At 47.4% G+C, this 16,358-nt stretch overlaps 1 protein-coding gene across 9 annotated transcripts in view; it reads left to right on the plus strand.

The window, feature by feature from the left end:
* TNIK (TRAF2 and NCK interacting kinase) overlaps positions 1-16,358 on the plus strand; it is a 161,268-nt gene that overhangs the window by 98,623 nt on the left and 46,287 nt on the right. For all 9 annotated transcript variants that reach the window (XM_075761563.1, XM_075761558.1, XM_075761562.1 and 6 more), the window contains 7 exons: positions 745-835; positions 2,185-2,315; positions 6,720-6,774; positions 7,564-7,642; positions 11,561-11,736; positions 13,240-13,306; positions 14,135-14,339. In XM_075761563.1, coding sequence (XP_075617678.1) covers positions 745-835; positions 2,185-2,315; positions 6,720-6,774; positions 7,564-7,642; positions 11,561-11,736; positions 13,240-13,306; positions 14,135-14,339 — 804 coding nt within the window. The remainder of the gene's footprint in view (positions 1-744; positions 836-2,184; positions 2,316-6,719; positions 6,775-7,563; positions 7,643-11,560; positions 11,737-13,239; positions 13,307-14,134; positions 14,340-16,358) is intronic.

Consider the following 16,358-nt stretch of genomic DNA (forward strand, 5'->3'; position numbering starts at 1 on the left):
ATGCAAAATTAGCTTTTGAAGTAATCCATATTTCTTCTAAGCTGGCAATATAGGTGGATGTTCCTTTGAAACTGAAATAATAAATGAATGAAATAAAAATGTGGGTTGCAAAAAGAAATTAATGGGCTAATAAAAAAGCACAACAGAAAAGCTAGTTTACCTTTAGCCTTTGAGACAGGCTTTTAATTTGAGCTATATTTCTGTTTAGGGATATGTGCGAGTTATAATATTTGTATTTGCATGGTAGCTTTTTTAATACAAGCTTTTCAGTGTATTGGAGTCCTGTGTATTGGACCGATAAGAGAATTGTTTTCTTCAGTTTCTGGATGATGGAAATACAGAAAGGAGACAAAACCATTCTATTATTTCTGCCACAGAAATGGCTCCCTAAGGCAAAAAAACACACGGGGGAAAATATGTCTAGAGCTACGGAGGAATGTGGGTTAATACGGGTTCCTGCAGAAACTGAAAGGTTGGTTTTAATCCCCATTGACGGTTCTCCTGTGATGGAGAGCACCCACTGCGGCACATATAGCCCATCGGTGGGCGTCTCGCTTGCCAGGCATGTCCTCCCAGCGTGCGACATGGGACAGTATTTTGAACACATGGTAAACAAAAGCATTCTGAAGTGCTTAACTCCAACTGTGAATCTTTCATTTCTGGAGCATAATTGGTTGAGGAGGAATGTCAGAAAATAACATGCTTTGAACTTGGATTCCTCTAACCTTTCTCTGAATTCTCTAGGGCTTGAGTCATCTACACCAGCACAAAGTAATTCATCGAGACATCAAGGGACAGAATGTATTGCTGACGGAAAATGCAGAAGTTAAACTAGGTAAGAGTGGTTTAGAGCTCTTGGAAACTGCAGGTGGGCTGGCTGGAGAGAAGCAGCAAAACTGACTTGCACGTGACTTGGAGAAAGAGAACGGATACTAAGAGCTGCTCTGTGTTTTTTCTCGTGCCAGCCTCTACAACATGACCAAGTGCTGTGCAATAAACTGCTGGTGGTTGATGGCCAAGTTCGGCATGTAGTGATGTACTTGCAGTAGTGTTTCTGTTCAGACAGGTAGTTTGGGCAGCTCTGCCATCAGATACAGGTTAACCCATCGAGACCATTTTTTCATGCCCTGGGTTGAAAATTGGCCTGTATGCACCCCCAGCCATTATAGAAGGCTGTGCTCTCACACCTTCCTATAGCGTCCTACAGTATCATAGTCCGCTCAATTTGATGTCACATAATCCAGATTTGTTTTCCAAGCCAACCTGTTGGAGAGAGCTTAATTTGCAAGAACTACTCTGAATTTCGTATGCAATGTTAGTCACACTGGAGAAGTCCAGGCATTCACGTGAAGATCATCTGGAAGACAGCAGATCAGCAGGCCTGATGTGCTGATACCCTCGGTTTGAGGCACTAATGTTTTAAGGCTGGTTTTGTGCGTTTTAATTTATGCCAGTGATGAAAGATCTCTTACACTGGTAAACTGAGGTGCAAGCCTTGTATTCCCATGTCTCTCCTCTCTCTTTACAGCAGAATAAAACCCCAGCTTAACAGATGGCACCACCAGCTCGTTTGGCTTTATGCTGGTGAATATTCCCCTCCAAGGGGAAATTCTCCAGGGCGAATCTCCAATCATTGTGTTGCACAAAGTGAACTTAGTGGACCATAGAATATTCTCTCATTGATTTGATTTCATCTGTTTTTGCTTCATTTTGCAGCTCTCTGCTTGACATTTCCCTATGGGCCTTTGACCTTGGCCCTTAGTTTCTTAAGTCTTTTTGCACTTCTGCCATTTCCAGCAAAAATTTAGGTAGAAAAATGAGGCTTCTACCAATATTTGGCAGGCTTTAATTGAAATGAGAAAGCATAGAACAAAGGCCACTGCTTATTCATGTTGCTAACCCTGTTTCTCATTAGTATGAGGAGCTGTGATTTCATTGCCTCCTGGCAAGGAGGAAAAAGCACAGGATTTCGTGCAAAACCTGGACATCAGACGATCAGGTTTGTCCTTGATTGACCTCTGTTGATCCCAGCAGAGATCAAACCGGAATGTCTCTGGCCCTGTCTTTCTCTCCTCACTGTGCAGAGAAGTTGGTCTGAACGATTTTATTGTTTTACAATCAACAGAAGGGTTGCTCAGGTTTTCCCTGACCTTAGCGATGCCGTGTTGTCTCTCTGATCCACAGTGGATTTTGGTGTCAGCGCTCAGCTGGACAGAACGGTGGGCAGGAGAAACACCTTCATTGGAACGCCTTACTGGATGGCCCCTGAGGTCATTGCCTGCGATGAAAATCCAGATGCCACTTACGACTTCAAGGTACGTACGCGAGCATCTTCCTGCTCTTGTATACGTCACTGTAGGTGTAATCTTTGCAAAGTCTAGCACGTTTACTAATAAGGCAGGGAAGGAATTACAGTAGCACTTCTTGGTGCTTGCAGTGAGAGTTGCGATCGTAAACATCAGAAGAAGGTGCTTGGTATGATCTCGGGTTTTATGCCCCAGTACCATGAACTTGAGCGCTCAGGAATTTAGTATATTCTTGCAGCTTTGCAAAATATGTTGACAGGCAGCATAGTCTCCTCCTTCTTTCTGGCTGTTGGATTTTGAGATGCGAGGTCAGGTCCAACGTGATTCTTTGTTGTGCTGCTCACATATCCAAATTTACTGTGAAGAAGTCTTTCCCCGTGCTGAGAAAGGTGTCAGACTGAGGCTCCCTACCTGCTAGCCTGCTTTTCAGTGCTGCGTGTTTAAATATGACAGTCAAACATGCTGTATTTGCTCTATTTCCTCTGGAGAGAAGTCAGGTCAGGTTTAGAAAGGGCAAAATCACATCTTCTGGCCCACAGGCTGGTATTCGCAGAGAGATCTGAAGGCTGCCACGCAATCAGACGTTTGGGGGGCTGACCTACTTTTCATATGTCTCTCTTGCCTGTTAGAAGTTTATTTTTGGATCGGTGGCAGCACAACATTGCTGCTGAGCTATAATGTGGCACAGAGCCCCGTGCCACGCACAGGTCAGCAGGAGGGTTATGAGTACCACCTGCCCATTCAAAAACTACAGCGACGTCTGATGTTTAAAGCAAGGAGAGCTTCATATATTTTATCCTGTTTCTGCCTTGCTGCAAGTTTCTGGACACGCATCTGTAGAAATGTCCCTTGGTGTTTTAAAGCATCCAGAACTTGAATTTCTAGCTCCAAGTCCCCTAAGGTCTACCCAGCATGTCCAGAGAGGAGAGGAAGACACTAGCACGTGAGCTTTGGGGAGAGAAGCTAAGAGATACATAAAGCTCTCTGTACCTCCGTTCATGGGCATGCCGAGAGGTCACTTCACAAGGTAATGTCTAAAAAGGACTTTTGAGACCCCTTAGTTTGGAGCTGGGTAAGCTAACAGTAAGACACTACAATATGATAGTGCAACAGCCCACCATCGTGGTACGGTTTGGGGTGCAATTACCAATCACTCAGAGAATATTTTGAGAGATGAAGGATTTTAAAGTAACCAAGCGATGCTTTGGTATGGCAGCTATTTAACTGCATCAGTCAACTTTTGAACTGATGGTTTTCCAGAGAGCAGCTCTCCAGTGTGAGTTAAGACTCCGGGTTACATAAATCGTTACTGAAGAGGACACGTAGAAATAGTTTAATCTGCAATTACTTAATCCTCTTTGATTAACCAATTACAACAGGCGTTTCCTCAACTCTGCTGATGGCAGCGCTCCGTAGCAGGGCTGCAGCCTGTGCTAGCTGCTCTCGCCGCTTCACCGACAGCCGCCTGGTGTAACGCTCTAATTAATCGCAGCTTTTTATTGCTATTTTTTTTGAAAAGAGGACTGATATCTTCATAGGCTACTTTGCACCCTCAGAAATCCCTGAGGATTTTCCCCTTTCCAGAATAACTAGGGCACTTAATATGCCGTTGACTGATGCACAAGCGCTGGGACCAGAATCCTTCTATTGTCCCTGAGGATCAAACGCTCATAGCGAGCTGGGCGCTCGTGTCTCTGAAGTTGGCATTGACCGTTTTCCCTTGGCTGGGGGTACGAAACAGAAGGCTGATTGCTGCCGACACACTCGCTGCAGGGTGTTTTTGAAGCTCGTGGTGATGTGGGAGCCACTGGACATTAGTCCGTACCCAGGATCACATCCCTGCACCTGATGCTCTTGCTTTGAAGTGTGTGTGGGGAGGAATGTAAATGACATTTTTTATTATTATTATTTTTTTAAAGAGATGCAAATCAGGTCCTCTCAGTTTTAGCTGACCGGCTTTAAAATACTGAATACAAAAGATGAGATTTATAGGGTGAAAAAAGGAATCTTTGCAGGCTTAATCTGTTGGACAAAAAGCCTCTGATCTCACTGTTTTCTTAGCCAGAAAGAGATTCCTGTGTAATCTATGGAAGGAGGCAGTAAATACCTCCTCACAAAAATAAACCACGAGAACAAACAGAAACCCCGTATTGTTGAGGTTATTTATTGTTTTTTCCCCCAGCCGGTTTTCTTTTTTTCTTTAGAGATACCTTGTCAAAAAGCTTAGAATCCAAGGCGGGGGAAGCTTGACTCCCTTCCCGAGTCAAGACGATGCAAATATATTAGCACATTGACTTTTTGCTGGGTGGACTGAAAAGCTTTTCAGACTCAAAAATACCTTCCCGCCCCCCCCAAAAAAAACCCCAAACAAACTACCCTCTGAATTCCAGATCATGATAAAATGCGCGCTTCCTGCTGAGTTTTCTGTTTTCTCTGGGAGACTTAGAGAGGTGGTAATCCCTTTCTGTATTGCTCCAGCTTTAAGATTACTTGGCATCTTGCGTATAATACTGGGCACCTCGATATGGAAAGACACACTAGGAATTTGGAAAGAGTTCAGCGGCAACCCAAAGGGAAGGGGTCATGTGTGCTGCATCATGTGGAAAGACTGCGATAATTACGTATGCGGCAGAAATCCCGGCTGACCAGAAACAAAGAACAGATGAGACTGTCCCGTGAAAAGGCTGGAAATAAGATTTGAGAGAGAATTTTTTAAGCAGGTACAAAGATGTGTAGCAAGGATGGCATTTGTTAGGAGAGAATTTGAGTTAAAATGAAGAGAAGCGCCTTGATACTGAAAATCCAAGTTGTCTTTCCTGGAAAGTGCATGTGAGAAGGTGCCTGTGGTCCCTTGTGTCAAGCTTTTGGGGCTCTGCACTGGGAAAAACAACCTTTCTGGGATTTACTCACTAAATTGCAGGTTTAGAGGCTTGAGGCGGTTTGGAAAGGGCAGCTCTTGAAATGGAGAGAAGAAAACTGAAGAGGGACCACAGGCACGTGGCAGAGAGCAGGGCAAAGGGAGAGCAAGACGTGAGAGCTGGAGGTGCAGGAGGAAGGGTGAAAGGCAGAGTCTGTCCCTTCCACCCTGAGATGTGCCTGTTTGCAGTGTTTGCTGGTTTTGATGTGCTAGCTGGTCTCCAGCAAACATCGGCATCAGGCTTGATCTGGTCCCCTGTGCGTCTGCAGCCTCTGCCCTTGCTGCCCTCCCATTGCAGGCAGGTCTCTCCACACTCCCCCCGGAGATGTGTCAGAGGCTGTGCTTGAGACGAAGGCACCAAAATTAGTCTGGGTCCTGTTCCTGCCGCGGCGGGTGCGGGGTTGTGAATCATTAGCAGCCCTATACATGGTGTCCAGAATAATGAATTAGCCGCCTTCTGCCAAGAAAACAAGTTGCAGCAGTGCCATTAGGGAAGGTGCTCATTTTCTCTCGCCAGGCACGTATTGTCTCTGCCTCCTCTGCTGTCCAGGAGAGCCGAGCCGTCCTCTGGGACTCGTTACCAGATCCAGAGGTGCAGCCACAGCTCATCAGTGATGGTGGGGTGGGGGGAGGCACTGGAAGGGATCTCACTGCTGCTCTCTGGCAGGGAGCTGGGGATACAAATGTCCCCGTTTGAAAGGGAGAACATTGGAGGAAAAGCGATACAAGTATGAAATCAAAGGAGTTTCCCAAACAAGTGCGTTCTCTGTGCTCTGATCATTCAGGAGACTCAACCAGCCATGTGGGCTGAGCAGGGCTTGGGAACAGGGTAAAAAAAAGTGCCCATTTCTTCTTCCACTGGTGAAACGCTGCTTTTCAGGCTTCTATTTAATGAGCAGCCTGTGATACAAGAGCCTTCTGAGGTATCTCGAGATACTTCATGTTTTCAATCTGTTCCAGGCAGCCCGTTTTCTGTGGAGCTCTATCTAATCCATGGATGTATCGCCCAGCTTTAAGCAGGGACCTAGCAGCCAGGTTTGCTGCTTACCCCAGCCCTGAAGCCAGGGAGTAGTTCGTCACCAGCTCATCTGGGACCTGGGGGTTCGTTTGTTAGTCCACAGTGCTCGTTAAGATGCCCCCCACCAGGGGACCTCCAGGTCATCAGCATCTCCTCAGGCAGTGTCCTCACCACAGCTACTGGGAGCGGTGCCCCAGCGAGGTGGCCGTGTCCCACACCAGAAATGCCTTGAAGGTTTTGAAATAAATCTTGGGATAAAGAGCGGGGTTGGGAATCTCTTCTAAAGCTCCAACATGTGGCAGGAGGATGAGACAAGCTCCCAAGGTGTGGGTCTGGGGACTTGCAGAGGACACGGCGACCCAGCTCACAGGGCTGAACCTCCTGGGCTGGGCAGAGCCACGCTTCCCCCCTCACCCGGTACCCACCGCTGTGACAATGCTCCCCTGCATCGTGTGTGTCCCTCTGCTTTCTTTTACAGAGCGACTTGTGGTCTTTGGGGATAACGGCCATCGAGATGGCGGAAGGCGCTCCCCGTAAGTAGATGCATCGCTCTGCTTTAATTAACGCTGGGTTGTAACGTGCTGGGGTTTGCTGAGCACCAGCCATCGCTCGGTTCTGTGCAAGAAACACTGTGCAAAGGTTTTCCCAAGCAACCTGGGCTCGCTGAGATGGAGCTCCCAGGGTCCAGGGCAGCATGGCCCAGGGGACAGGATGGGCAGCGAGCAAAGGCACACAACCCTTTGTGACTCCCGATGTGTCACTTGGGCACTCTGGGACTCAGTTTCCTCAAATAAAATACAGGTGAAGATAGGGGTGGAGGACCAGGAGCTGGTTAAACGCTGCTCCTCAGCGCTGGTGTTACCGACCTCCGCGATGACACAGATAGCGGCACGCTGGGTTCAGCTGCTGCATCTGCACAGGTCATGCTGCCACAGGTTTTCAGCATTATCCTGGCACCGTCCTTGCGTGCAGGTAAATGCAAGGAAATAAAGCGGAGCGATCGCCATGTGGTACAGCTGTGCCGTGCCCTGGGCCTGTTGCTGTCAGCATCTGGCAGGGTGCTGGGCACACGCAGCTGCGGGAGCGCAGGCGTCCCCGACCGGCCCCTGCCGCTGAGCCTGGGGATGTTGGCTCTCACCTGAGCTCCAGGGCCAGGGGTTGTCTGTAAGGGGTTGTCGCTGTAAGTCCTCCTGCCCTGCGGGTCTTGTAGCTTCAAAGCAAACTTGGGTCCCCCCGGTTGGGTGTGTAGCCTCTCTTTAGGAAACTTGGGGGGGTCTGTGAGACGCCGTGCCGTGTTTAATGCCTCTTCTTGCACATTGCAGCTCTCTGTGACATGCATCCCATGAGAGCCCTCTTCCTCATCCCCCGCAACCCGGCCCCAAGATTGAAATCGAAGAAGTGGTGAGTCTCTTTCTCAATCTTCAACGGCTGTAAAAACGTTTCTGGAGCAACTTGTTTCTGCAGCTTGGGTGCGCTGAGGATTTGACATTTATGTTTATATAGCTTCAGGGGTCAGTGACCGTCTCCAGCATCGCTCCGGTGAGTGTAGCTTTGGGTCTTGATCTCCTATGGAGAGGCAATGTGGTCTGAAGGAGTCGCTTACCATGGGATGGAGAGCTTCCTCGGTAGGCAGAGAGGGGAACTCTCTAACGCTGCCATTTCACAGCACGGCGTCGGCTTTTCCAAGGCGGTTTGTGCAGCCTGAAGCCAGATGACACTTCGTTTGGCTCCCATTTCTTTCCAGTCAGGTTCCGTTTTCAAGTGGAAACATGTATCCAGGCCAAAAAAAAAAAAAAAAAAAAAAAGGACAGTTTATCTTGAAGGCACAGGAACGCGGAGATTTGTACTTAGTTTGGGCTTTACTTTAAAATTTTTGCAGGAAAAAATACATCACTGTTTTGAAAAAAAAGCAGGGCATGCCAATAAAAACCCGTAGGAAAAATATCCCTGAAGCCCAGCAGATGTTGTTTTGTTACTGTGTGTTCTGTACCGATGGAGCTGGAGCCCTTAGAAGCACTCATCTTTGGTTTGTGCTGTTTGCCTGCCCCAGGTTCAGCAGTGGTTTGGTCAGGAAAGATCTGCCAGATGTCAGAGAGACAGCACTGCCCTTTGCTCCCAGATGGGCTGAGCTCACAGAGGGAAGTTTTCCCTTATTTCTCGAAATTGCGCTTATTATCTTTTTGAAGATGAAAAAAGAAAAGAAAAAAAGAGTAATTGCTAGGTATTGAGAACACTTGGTGCCAAAGCAGCAGGTATTTGTTGCTGGGAGAGGAGCGAGAAGGGCTTGGAGTCCTCTGTGTCAGATGTACGGTGTTGGGGTTTTAGGACCAGCCCCCTAAAAACTCACCCAGGCTTTGGCAGGAGGCATATTAATTTTGTCAGCCTGGTCATCAGCTGCTCCGTACCAAACATGGTGGAGAGGCATCTTTCCCGGCTGGCTCTGCTGAGGGTGTCAAAGATGCTCGCTCTCCTTGCGCAGCCTTTTGAGGATACCATTAGTCAGCTGAGAAAATAGTTCATATGTTTGTTTTTCTGCCAGATCACCAGTCTCCTACTTCATTATGTTCTCACTGCTACAGCACAAAATGGTTAGTAAGACTTTAGAGTTTATTCTTCATACAAAAGTGCTGTTTATTCAGCAAAGGCTTCCTCAGCCTCCAGGCAGAGGGGAGCTGACGAAAGCAGGTTTTGAGCAGAACATTTCCCCATCTCCTGAAGGTAAAAACCGAGTGGGGTGGAAGTTATATTTTCTTCTCTGCTGTGAGATACCGGGAGGTACTTTCTGCAAGCCGGGGTGTTGCTTGTCACCACCTTCCCCTCACGTGGCCAGTGGCTGTCTCAGGTTTGCAGGTCTTGTGGTGGTGAACCGTGGTGGTGTCTGCCCAGGGTCGGCTGGTCCGTCCAGGGCTGCGCTCTGCCCATGCTGGGGGTGGGTTCCTGGGTACTTTGAGAGAGAGAGATCACTTTGGAAGTTGTACTTAAATGAAACTCCAGCTTTGAACCCCTCCAGGAAGAGCTGGTGCTCTTCCTGGCCTCTGCTACCCCTCCATGAGCAAGCAGGCATCCCTGGTCTCCAGCAGAGCAGGAGTACCCTGGGCAGCTCAAATCTATGTCCATCTTCTAAGCTTTCATTACAATGGGAAACTCCAAAGGATCCAGACAAAGCTCCAAGCCAGGACAACTCCACCGATTCCTTAAGAGCAAATTTTTTTAGCATTTTCAGTTGGACACAGGGCAAACTTGCTGATCTCGGCTCATTTCTCAGCTAGAGATTTTGTGCCCAGCCAGGATGGGTCCTGGAGCTCTGCACGCCCGACCCAAGAAGACTGGAGATGTTTGACCAGGCTCTCTGGCAGCCAGCGGGCTGGTTTGCACAAGCACAGATCACAAGAGAAGAACAAAATGAAGAAAAGTTCAACTTGAACCTTGAGTTCGTCCTCGCTTCTGTGTGCAGCAAGACCTGAAAGTACTCCAAGTGGGCAGACCATCTTTTTCCTTGCGTGAAAGAAATAGCAAAGTGACTCCAGCACCTTGGGGTAAGTCGGGGAAAGCAGGCACGGGAGCTGCCCCGAATGAAAATCCCAGAGAGGAAAATACTTTTGTTGCTTACTAAATCCTTGAACTCACTTTCAAGAGAGTGCTGTGTTCCTATGAAATTAAAGACTCTTTGGTATCATTTTCTTTCCCAATTAAAACCAACCAGCAACGAAGCTTTATTTTCTTCTTCCCACATTTCGCAGGTAAAATGAACTTCAGTGATGTCGTTCCCATAAACACTCCCTAGCCCTGCCTTAAAAGAGATGACAAAACCTCTTTGTTAATGAGGTGATATTTGCACTGTGATACCACTTTACAACCGAGCAGCTGCAAAGACTTTGCAAACATTTATTTAAGCTTTGCAAACCCCGGGAGCTGGAGGAGCGTATTTGCGGGTGCTCTGGACCACTCATCCAGGACTGGAGTCTCTCCAGCTTCACACCAACAGGGGAGCATCACATTTTAGAAGCGGCTTTTTTTGGAGCATCACATGGATTGTCCCTTCTGGAATACACTGAGACACGGGGTTTCTTGAGGCAAGGTGGGAAAGGAAGATTTGCTCGTTAATAAAGCTGGAGGAAGGATTTAATTGGATCCAGTAGCATATTTTATTTTTGCATCTCAATTTGTAGGGATTAGCCCTTAAAAGATAAATCACTTTTAGTCTGACAGCTTAAAAGTAAAATCCCTGAAAGCTTATTGTTTTACTTCTCAAAGCAATTCTGTAGTATCTGTTGGCTTCTGACATTAATTTACACTCATTTTCCTATTTGCTAAAGCAAAATACAGTATAGTGGCCTGTCAACATCTTTCTTTCTTGTAAATCTCTGTTCTCTTGGGTTTATAATGTGGTAAAATTAGTTCCAGGAAAACTTTTGATATGCAACACTTGAGACTAAGAGAAATTTGTTTATTAAAGATTTGGCTGAAATTGTTTTAGCTGAGATTGAGTTTAACAGTTTTCAGGAAGGCAGGCTGTGAGGAGGGGCTGGGATCTGCCACCGCAGCCGCGTTCCCACCTCTGCCCAAGCCGTGCTGCCCAAAGAGCATGTCCCGTTCACTTGGGTCCGTGATCGGGGGGACCAGGACACAGCGGCCCCCAGGACCTGGTGGGTCAGTAATGCTGTTGGGGCTCAGCCTGAGAGAGCAGGGAAGGGCTGCAGGCAGCAGGCATCACCCAGAGGTGGTCTGATCTTTAACGAGCCATGTAATGTTGGGTGTTTAAATCTAAAAAATAATCAACCTAGCTTGTCCCACTCGTCTTCAGAAAGGTGCATCTCTTGAAACACTACCTGGGGCCACAAAATGTGGAAACAATCCGTTAAGGAGTTGCATTTGTATCTGTATTTGTTGTCTCTCGTTTCTACCTGCACTTTCACAGAGCAAAAGGAAGGGAGGAGGAACACTTTCTTGCATTTTCTTGGTTGCCATTGATGACATTTGGCTTTGATGATTCCTCGGTTGTACTGATGGTTCCCAGCTTTCTGCAGACTCAGCAGAATGGTGGTTTCTCCTAGTTGCACCAGGAAGGCATAGATAGGAGCATGCATGGGAAGAGTAGGAGAGCATAAAGTGAGAGGGGGCACATGTGGTGATGCTGCTTTGAGACCATGCTAAGCAGCAACAGAGAAGTTGCGTGAATCCGCTTGGGAGGCTGCATCTGAGCAAGAACTGTGCAGCAGCTAAACGATCTCAAATACCCACAGGTTTCTCGCTTTCTAATACAAGAATCGATACAGTTACTTGTATTTTTCAGTACATTCTTTTTGTGTCCTGGGCCAGGTCTAAAAAGTTTCAGTCCTTCATTGAGAGCTGCCTGGTGAAGAACCACAGCCAGAGACCAACGACGGAGCAGCTGATGAAGCACCCCTTCATCCGAGACCAGCCCAACGAAAGGCAGGTCCGCATTCAGCTCAAGGACCACATCGACAGGACTAAAAAGAAGCGAGGCGAGAAAGGTTAGTGGAGTAGCAGTGCTCTGGGCAATCCGTGACCTCTGCCATGTGCTTGGAGATCCCTAGGGTAGAGCAAGGTGAATCCGTGTGGGCAGAACATATGGGTGGGAGAAGGAAGGCAGAGAGGACTGGGCTGCTCATGGTCTTGGTACCAGTTTCCCTTATTCTGATGGCAAAGTTTGTTCGCAAACTGGTTGAGTTAAATAGGTGTGATCCTTCTGTGTGACCACGCTTCTTACGGTTTTGAGGTCGGATTATTTTGTTTGATTTGATTGCTCTCAGTCATTGAAACAAAAATAAATGTCCGTAACAAAACAATCGGTGTTCATACAAAGCCTACAGGTGATTCTCATTAGAGTTAAGCAGTGGTTTTTTAATATTTTTTTTTTCCCCTGATGAAAAGTGGTGTTTCTTTGTCCAGGTGGTAATTTCTCCATGGAACATCTAAGCTTTGATTCATTAAAATGTGTGTATAAAACTTACGTCTGCATGTATATGTACTAGCGTGTGGGAGGGAGAAGCTGCTAAGCTGAATTTTTCCCAGCTCACGTATTTCATGCCAAGTCTGTTATCTATGTGACATTCATGCTGCACCAGTGATGAGCAGAGTTGTGCAAACGAACATCTAGATAAGACCCTTGCCCCAAAGCAATTCCGTCGACTAGGAATAACCTATTAAACTGAATGTTTTCAGTGAACTCTCCAGGCTCTATCAAAGTCCTCTGAAAGGAAGATCAGATAGCCGAAGAAACTTGTTAAAGTATTCAGCTGCTTGTGAACCGAATTTTAATTTGAAAGCTCATTTGTAGAATCCAGCAAATTAATATGTCGCTATTTCTCTTCTTATTGGTAGCAGTATTAATTTTTTATGTGTACCTTCCAGCCCCTGGTAATAGATTTCACTACAATCAAAACAATAAAATGGGTTCCCAGTGAAGTATTAAATATGTTTAGTCTGGCAAATGAAGGTTGGACCCCAGAGATGGAGAGTAATTGGATAAATGCAAACCTTTCTTTTTACTATCATTCCCTTCATCCGATAAAGATGATATCCCAACAGAAATCACAGTATGCAGCACAACATTGCAGTTGGGCTTTTATGTAGATGTCTTCATTGCCTGGAAAATATATGGATTTGCATAGGAAGAGCATATGTTTGGGGAGAGAGGAGTTGGTGCCTTCAGAGCCATAGTTAAATCCCACCTTCCAGTGCCTGGGGCTTTAGTAGCTTGTGGTGCACCTCCCTTTGAAGAACCCTCCTGAAGAAGGGGGTCACTCACTGTCGTATGGGGATAAATTCTTATTTTACGACCAGCACCCAGGGAGGCTGCCCATGCTTCCCTTGTAGTCCCCATAAAAACAGAAAATGGAGAGAAATAATGCTGCTTATTCTTTGCCATACGAGAAAAAGAGTTGTCTGTTCTGCCTTCAGAGCTCCGGGGTTTTCAACCACTGGAAAAACAAATGAGTCCAGCAAAGGGCACTGATGAGCAATTCTGTTCCTAGATGAGACAGAGTATGAGTACAGTGGAAGTGAGGAGGAGGAGGAAGAAAATGACTCCGGAGAGCCCAGGTAAGAATCAGCATTTCATTTCTGTTCTTACATCTCTAACTCTCTATAAAATTGGCTTGGATTACAGGCTCGTATGCACTAGAGATGGAAAAAAAAACAGTTTGAGCACTCGGTCCCGTGCCCTGGCAGAACAGAGTATATTCCCTCTGCTAAGTGGTGGGTGGGTATGAACTGATGCTACAGGTCACCTCAGCCAAAAGCTGGGGAAGAAGACCTGGGTACCTCATTACCCATGGGATCTGCAGCGCAGTGTGATGCTGTCATGGGAATGTGGGGTTTTAGATGTGGAAAAAATGTGAGGTGAAATTAAAGACAACTTTTTAAAATACAGTTCCTTACATCCAAGTGTAACTCCCTGTTTCCATGTAACTTTTCACCATGAAACCTCCCTGTTGCTGCTGCAAGTGCAGTAGGGCTGGAACTTAGTTTCTTTGGTGACATTTTTCAGAGTCATCTTAATTAGTATCAGGTTATTACATTATTTCACTGAGATAATGTAGTATTTTAATAGCTGGCAGTGATTCATGCTAAATGTGCTTTGTGAACAGCTAAATATAGTGTGTGCCACTGCAGCACAAGAAGCTTTGATTAGGAATTTAATGTAAAGGAAACCTTTAGCAAATAAATTGCTGGTGAGCTGTGAACAGAGCGCTGTGTCTGCTGCCCTGCCCCAATATTTTTGGTCCCCTCATCCCTCCATCCGCTGCCAGCCAAGCTGTGTTGAGATGCTGTCGGGATGATGGGGAGAGGAGCCAAGGTGGAAAATCACGCAGAATGTCCCCTGGCGAGAGGTTTAAGCATCTTCTCTGATGTTTCTCTCCTATGCAGCTCCATCCTAAACCTGCCCGGGGAGTCGACGCTGAGACGGGATTTCTTGAGGCTGCAGCTGGCGAACAAGGAGCGGTCGGAGGCGCTGCGCCGGCAGCAGCTGGAGCAGCAGCAGCGGGAGAACGAGGAGCACAAGCGGCAATTGCTGGCTGAGCGGCAGAAGCGGATCGAGGAGCAGAAGGAGCAGAGGCGAAGGCTGGAGGAGGTAACTGGCCAGAGCCGAGCAATGGGCTGGCAAAGGCTGGTTTTGGGCGGAACAGTGGGATTTCTGGTAGCAGGTCCCAAGTGACTGTTCTCACCCTGGTTTAAGAAGATAACCTCCTAACCTCTCTGGTCAGTAACCCCAAATATCCTGTGACATTGGACAAACTGCCCTGCTCATCCTTTTTGCATACCGGCCTCCAGCCCCTCTCCTCACCATAGTAAGTGTTGCCAGCTCTCGTGAAGGTAATAGAGCTGTTCGCTATAAATAAACCCTTGAAATACCAAACTTAAAAGGGTCCCTGGAACTACTGAGCAGAGTTAGCCCAGTACTGGGGTGTATTCAGTCAAGCTGGACAAAACTTACTGGTCCAGGCATCTGTCAAGTTTGCTGCTGTGGACTGAAAAGCTCCGTTTGCCCTTTCCCCAGATCCATTTGCCACTTGTGTCCCCTGTAATCCTCACTTTCAACCTCAGTCCTTCCAGCCCTGCCAATTACAATTTCTCTTGCAGGGGAGGGGCAGATGCCTGCCTGACTTGTGCAATGATCCATATGTGCCCCGAAGCGTAAGATTTCATTACCCTTGTCTTAACATACCAGCTACAAATGCGATCGGTCATAAAATTATCCACCCCATTTAAAATCCAGCTGCAGGATTTGACCGGGTGACTTTGGGTGTCCGTGAGTTGCACAGCCTGGCTGCATTCTCTGTAGGATGCGCTCGGTTTTAGTTTAGCTCTTAGTTCCTGGATTGCAGAAGTTTCTCCTGTTTTGGGGGTTTTGATGTGGTTTTGCACAAAGAAGCCCATTGACTCTCACTGAACTCATCCCAAGAGTCTCATTGAAGGGTTCCTTCGGTAAGGGTAATTAAATTAGCTTTCCAAAGAGGTCACTGATATGTCTGAAAAAAGGACTTCCAGTAAATGAGCTATTAGAGCAGCCACCCCCTTAATTTGCACAAGCCGGAGTGTCACTTGCATTTAACCTGACGGTGTGCTGGGCAGTGTCCCCAGGCCAGGGGCGCAGACAGGAAGGAATGTCAGGCAGCTGATGGCGATGCTGATGGTGATGGTACAGCCCCTCTTTGAGGTGGTCCTCTGAGCCCCTCTGGGGCAAAAAACAACACAGGCAGATCCCCAGCAAAGCATTTTTTCAGTCTGGTAAATATGTAGGTCTGTGTGTTGTCAGAGCGTCATGCGTTCAATATGTTGTAGGTCAGGCTTTGCTTGCGTCCTGCACCCTTCCCAAAGCTGGTGAGCTGCTTTGAGAGAGGATGGGGTTTGCACCCCGAAATCCCCTGCCCCAGTATATCTGAGGACTGTCGTAAGGAAGCCTGGCTCTGCCTTTGTCCCAGTCTACTTGCTGCAAGCGGTACAGGAGCAGAACAGCAGCAGAATAAAAGCAGACACCAGATTAGCTGCAATCCTGTAATGAATACAATGCTTGCTGCTGTATTAATACGTTCTCTTCACATAGAAGAAAATTGTTCTCTCTTTTTGCTGCTTCCCAGGCAGGTTTTGAATGGAGGACTAATCCCCTTGCTAAGCTGGCGAGCTCTGCCCTGAGCTGCAGAGACACTGCCTTGCAGGGCCGGGCTGAGCGCAGCCTCCCCGGGCTCTGCTGGTTCCCCCTCTCCTTTCCCCTGTGCCATTAAAAGCTAATGCCACCATAGCCGGTGTTTAAAATCAATACCTCTGCTTCTGGTGGCTCTGACAGCCCCCCCCGGGCTCGTCACCCATTGCCCTCTCCCCAGCTGCCTTACAATTTTCAGACCTAAATTGAAAGGGAGAGAGATCTGCTGGGGCGCAGTGGGCGAAGAGGCGTTTTCATGCTCCTGCCGTGTTGAAGTGGGGAAAGACTGAGGGGCATCCTCTGCCCGTCGTGGGCTCAGCCAGGATTTGGGCAGAGCAGGCAGCTGCGATGGCCCCAGCATCTTCTTGGGTCTGTCTAGCCAGGTTTAGCCTCACCTGCATCTCCAGCCACAGAATAAAATGAGCTCTCCTCTCTATGATACACCGTTTG

Source organism: Balearica regulorum, chromosome 9, assembly GCF_011004875.1.
Source record: "Balearica regulorum gibbericeps isolate bBalReg1 chromosome 9, bBalReg1.pri, whole genome shotgun sequence".
Lineage (NCBI taxonomy): Eukaryota > Metazoa > Chordata > Aves > Gruiformes > Gruidae > Balearica > Balearica regulorum.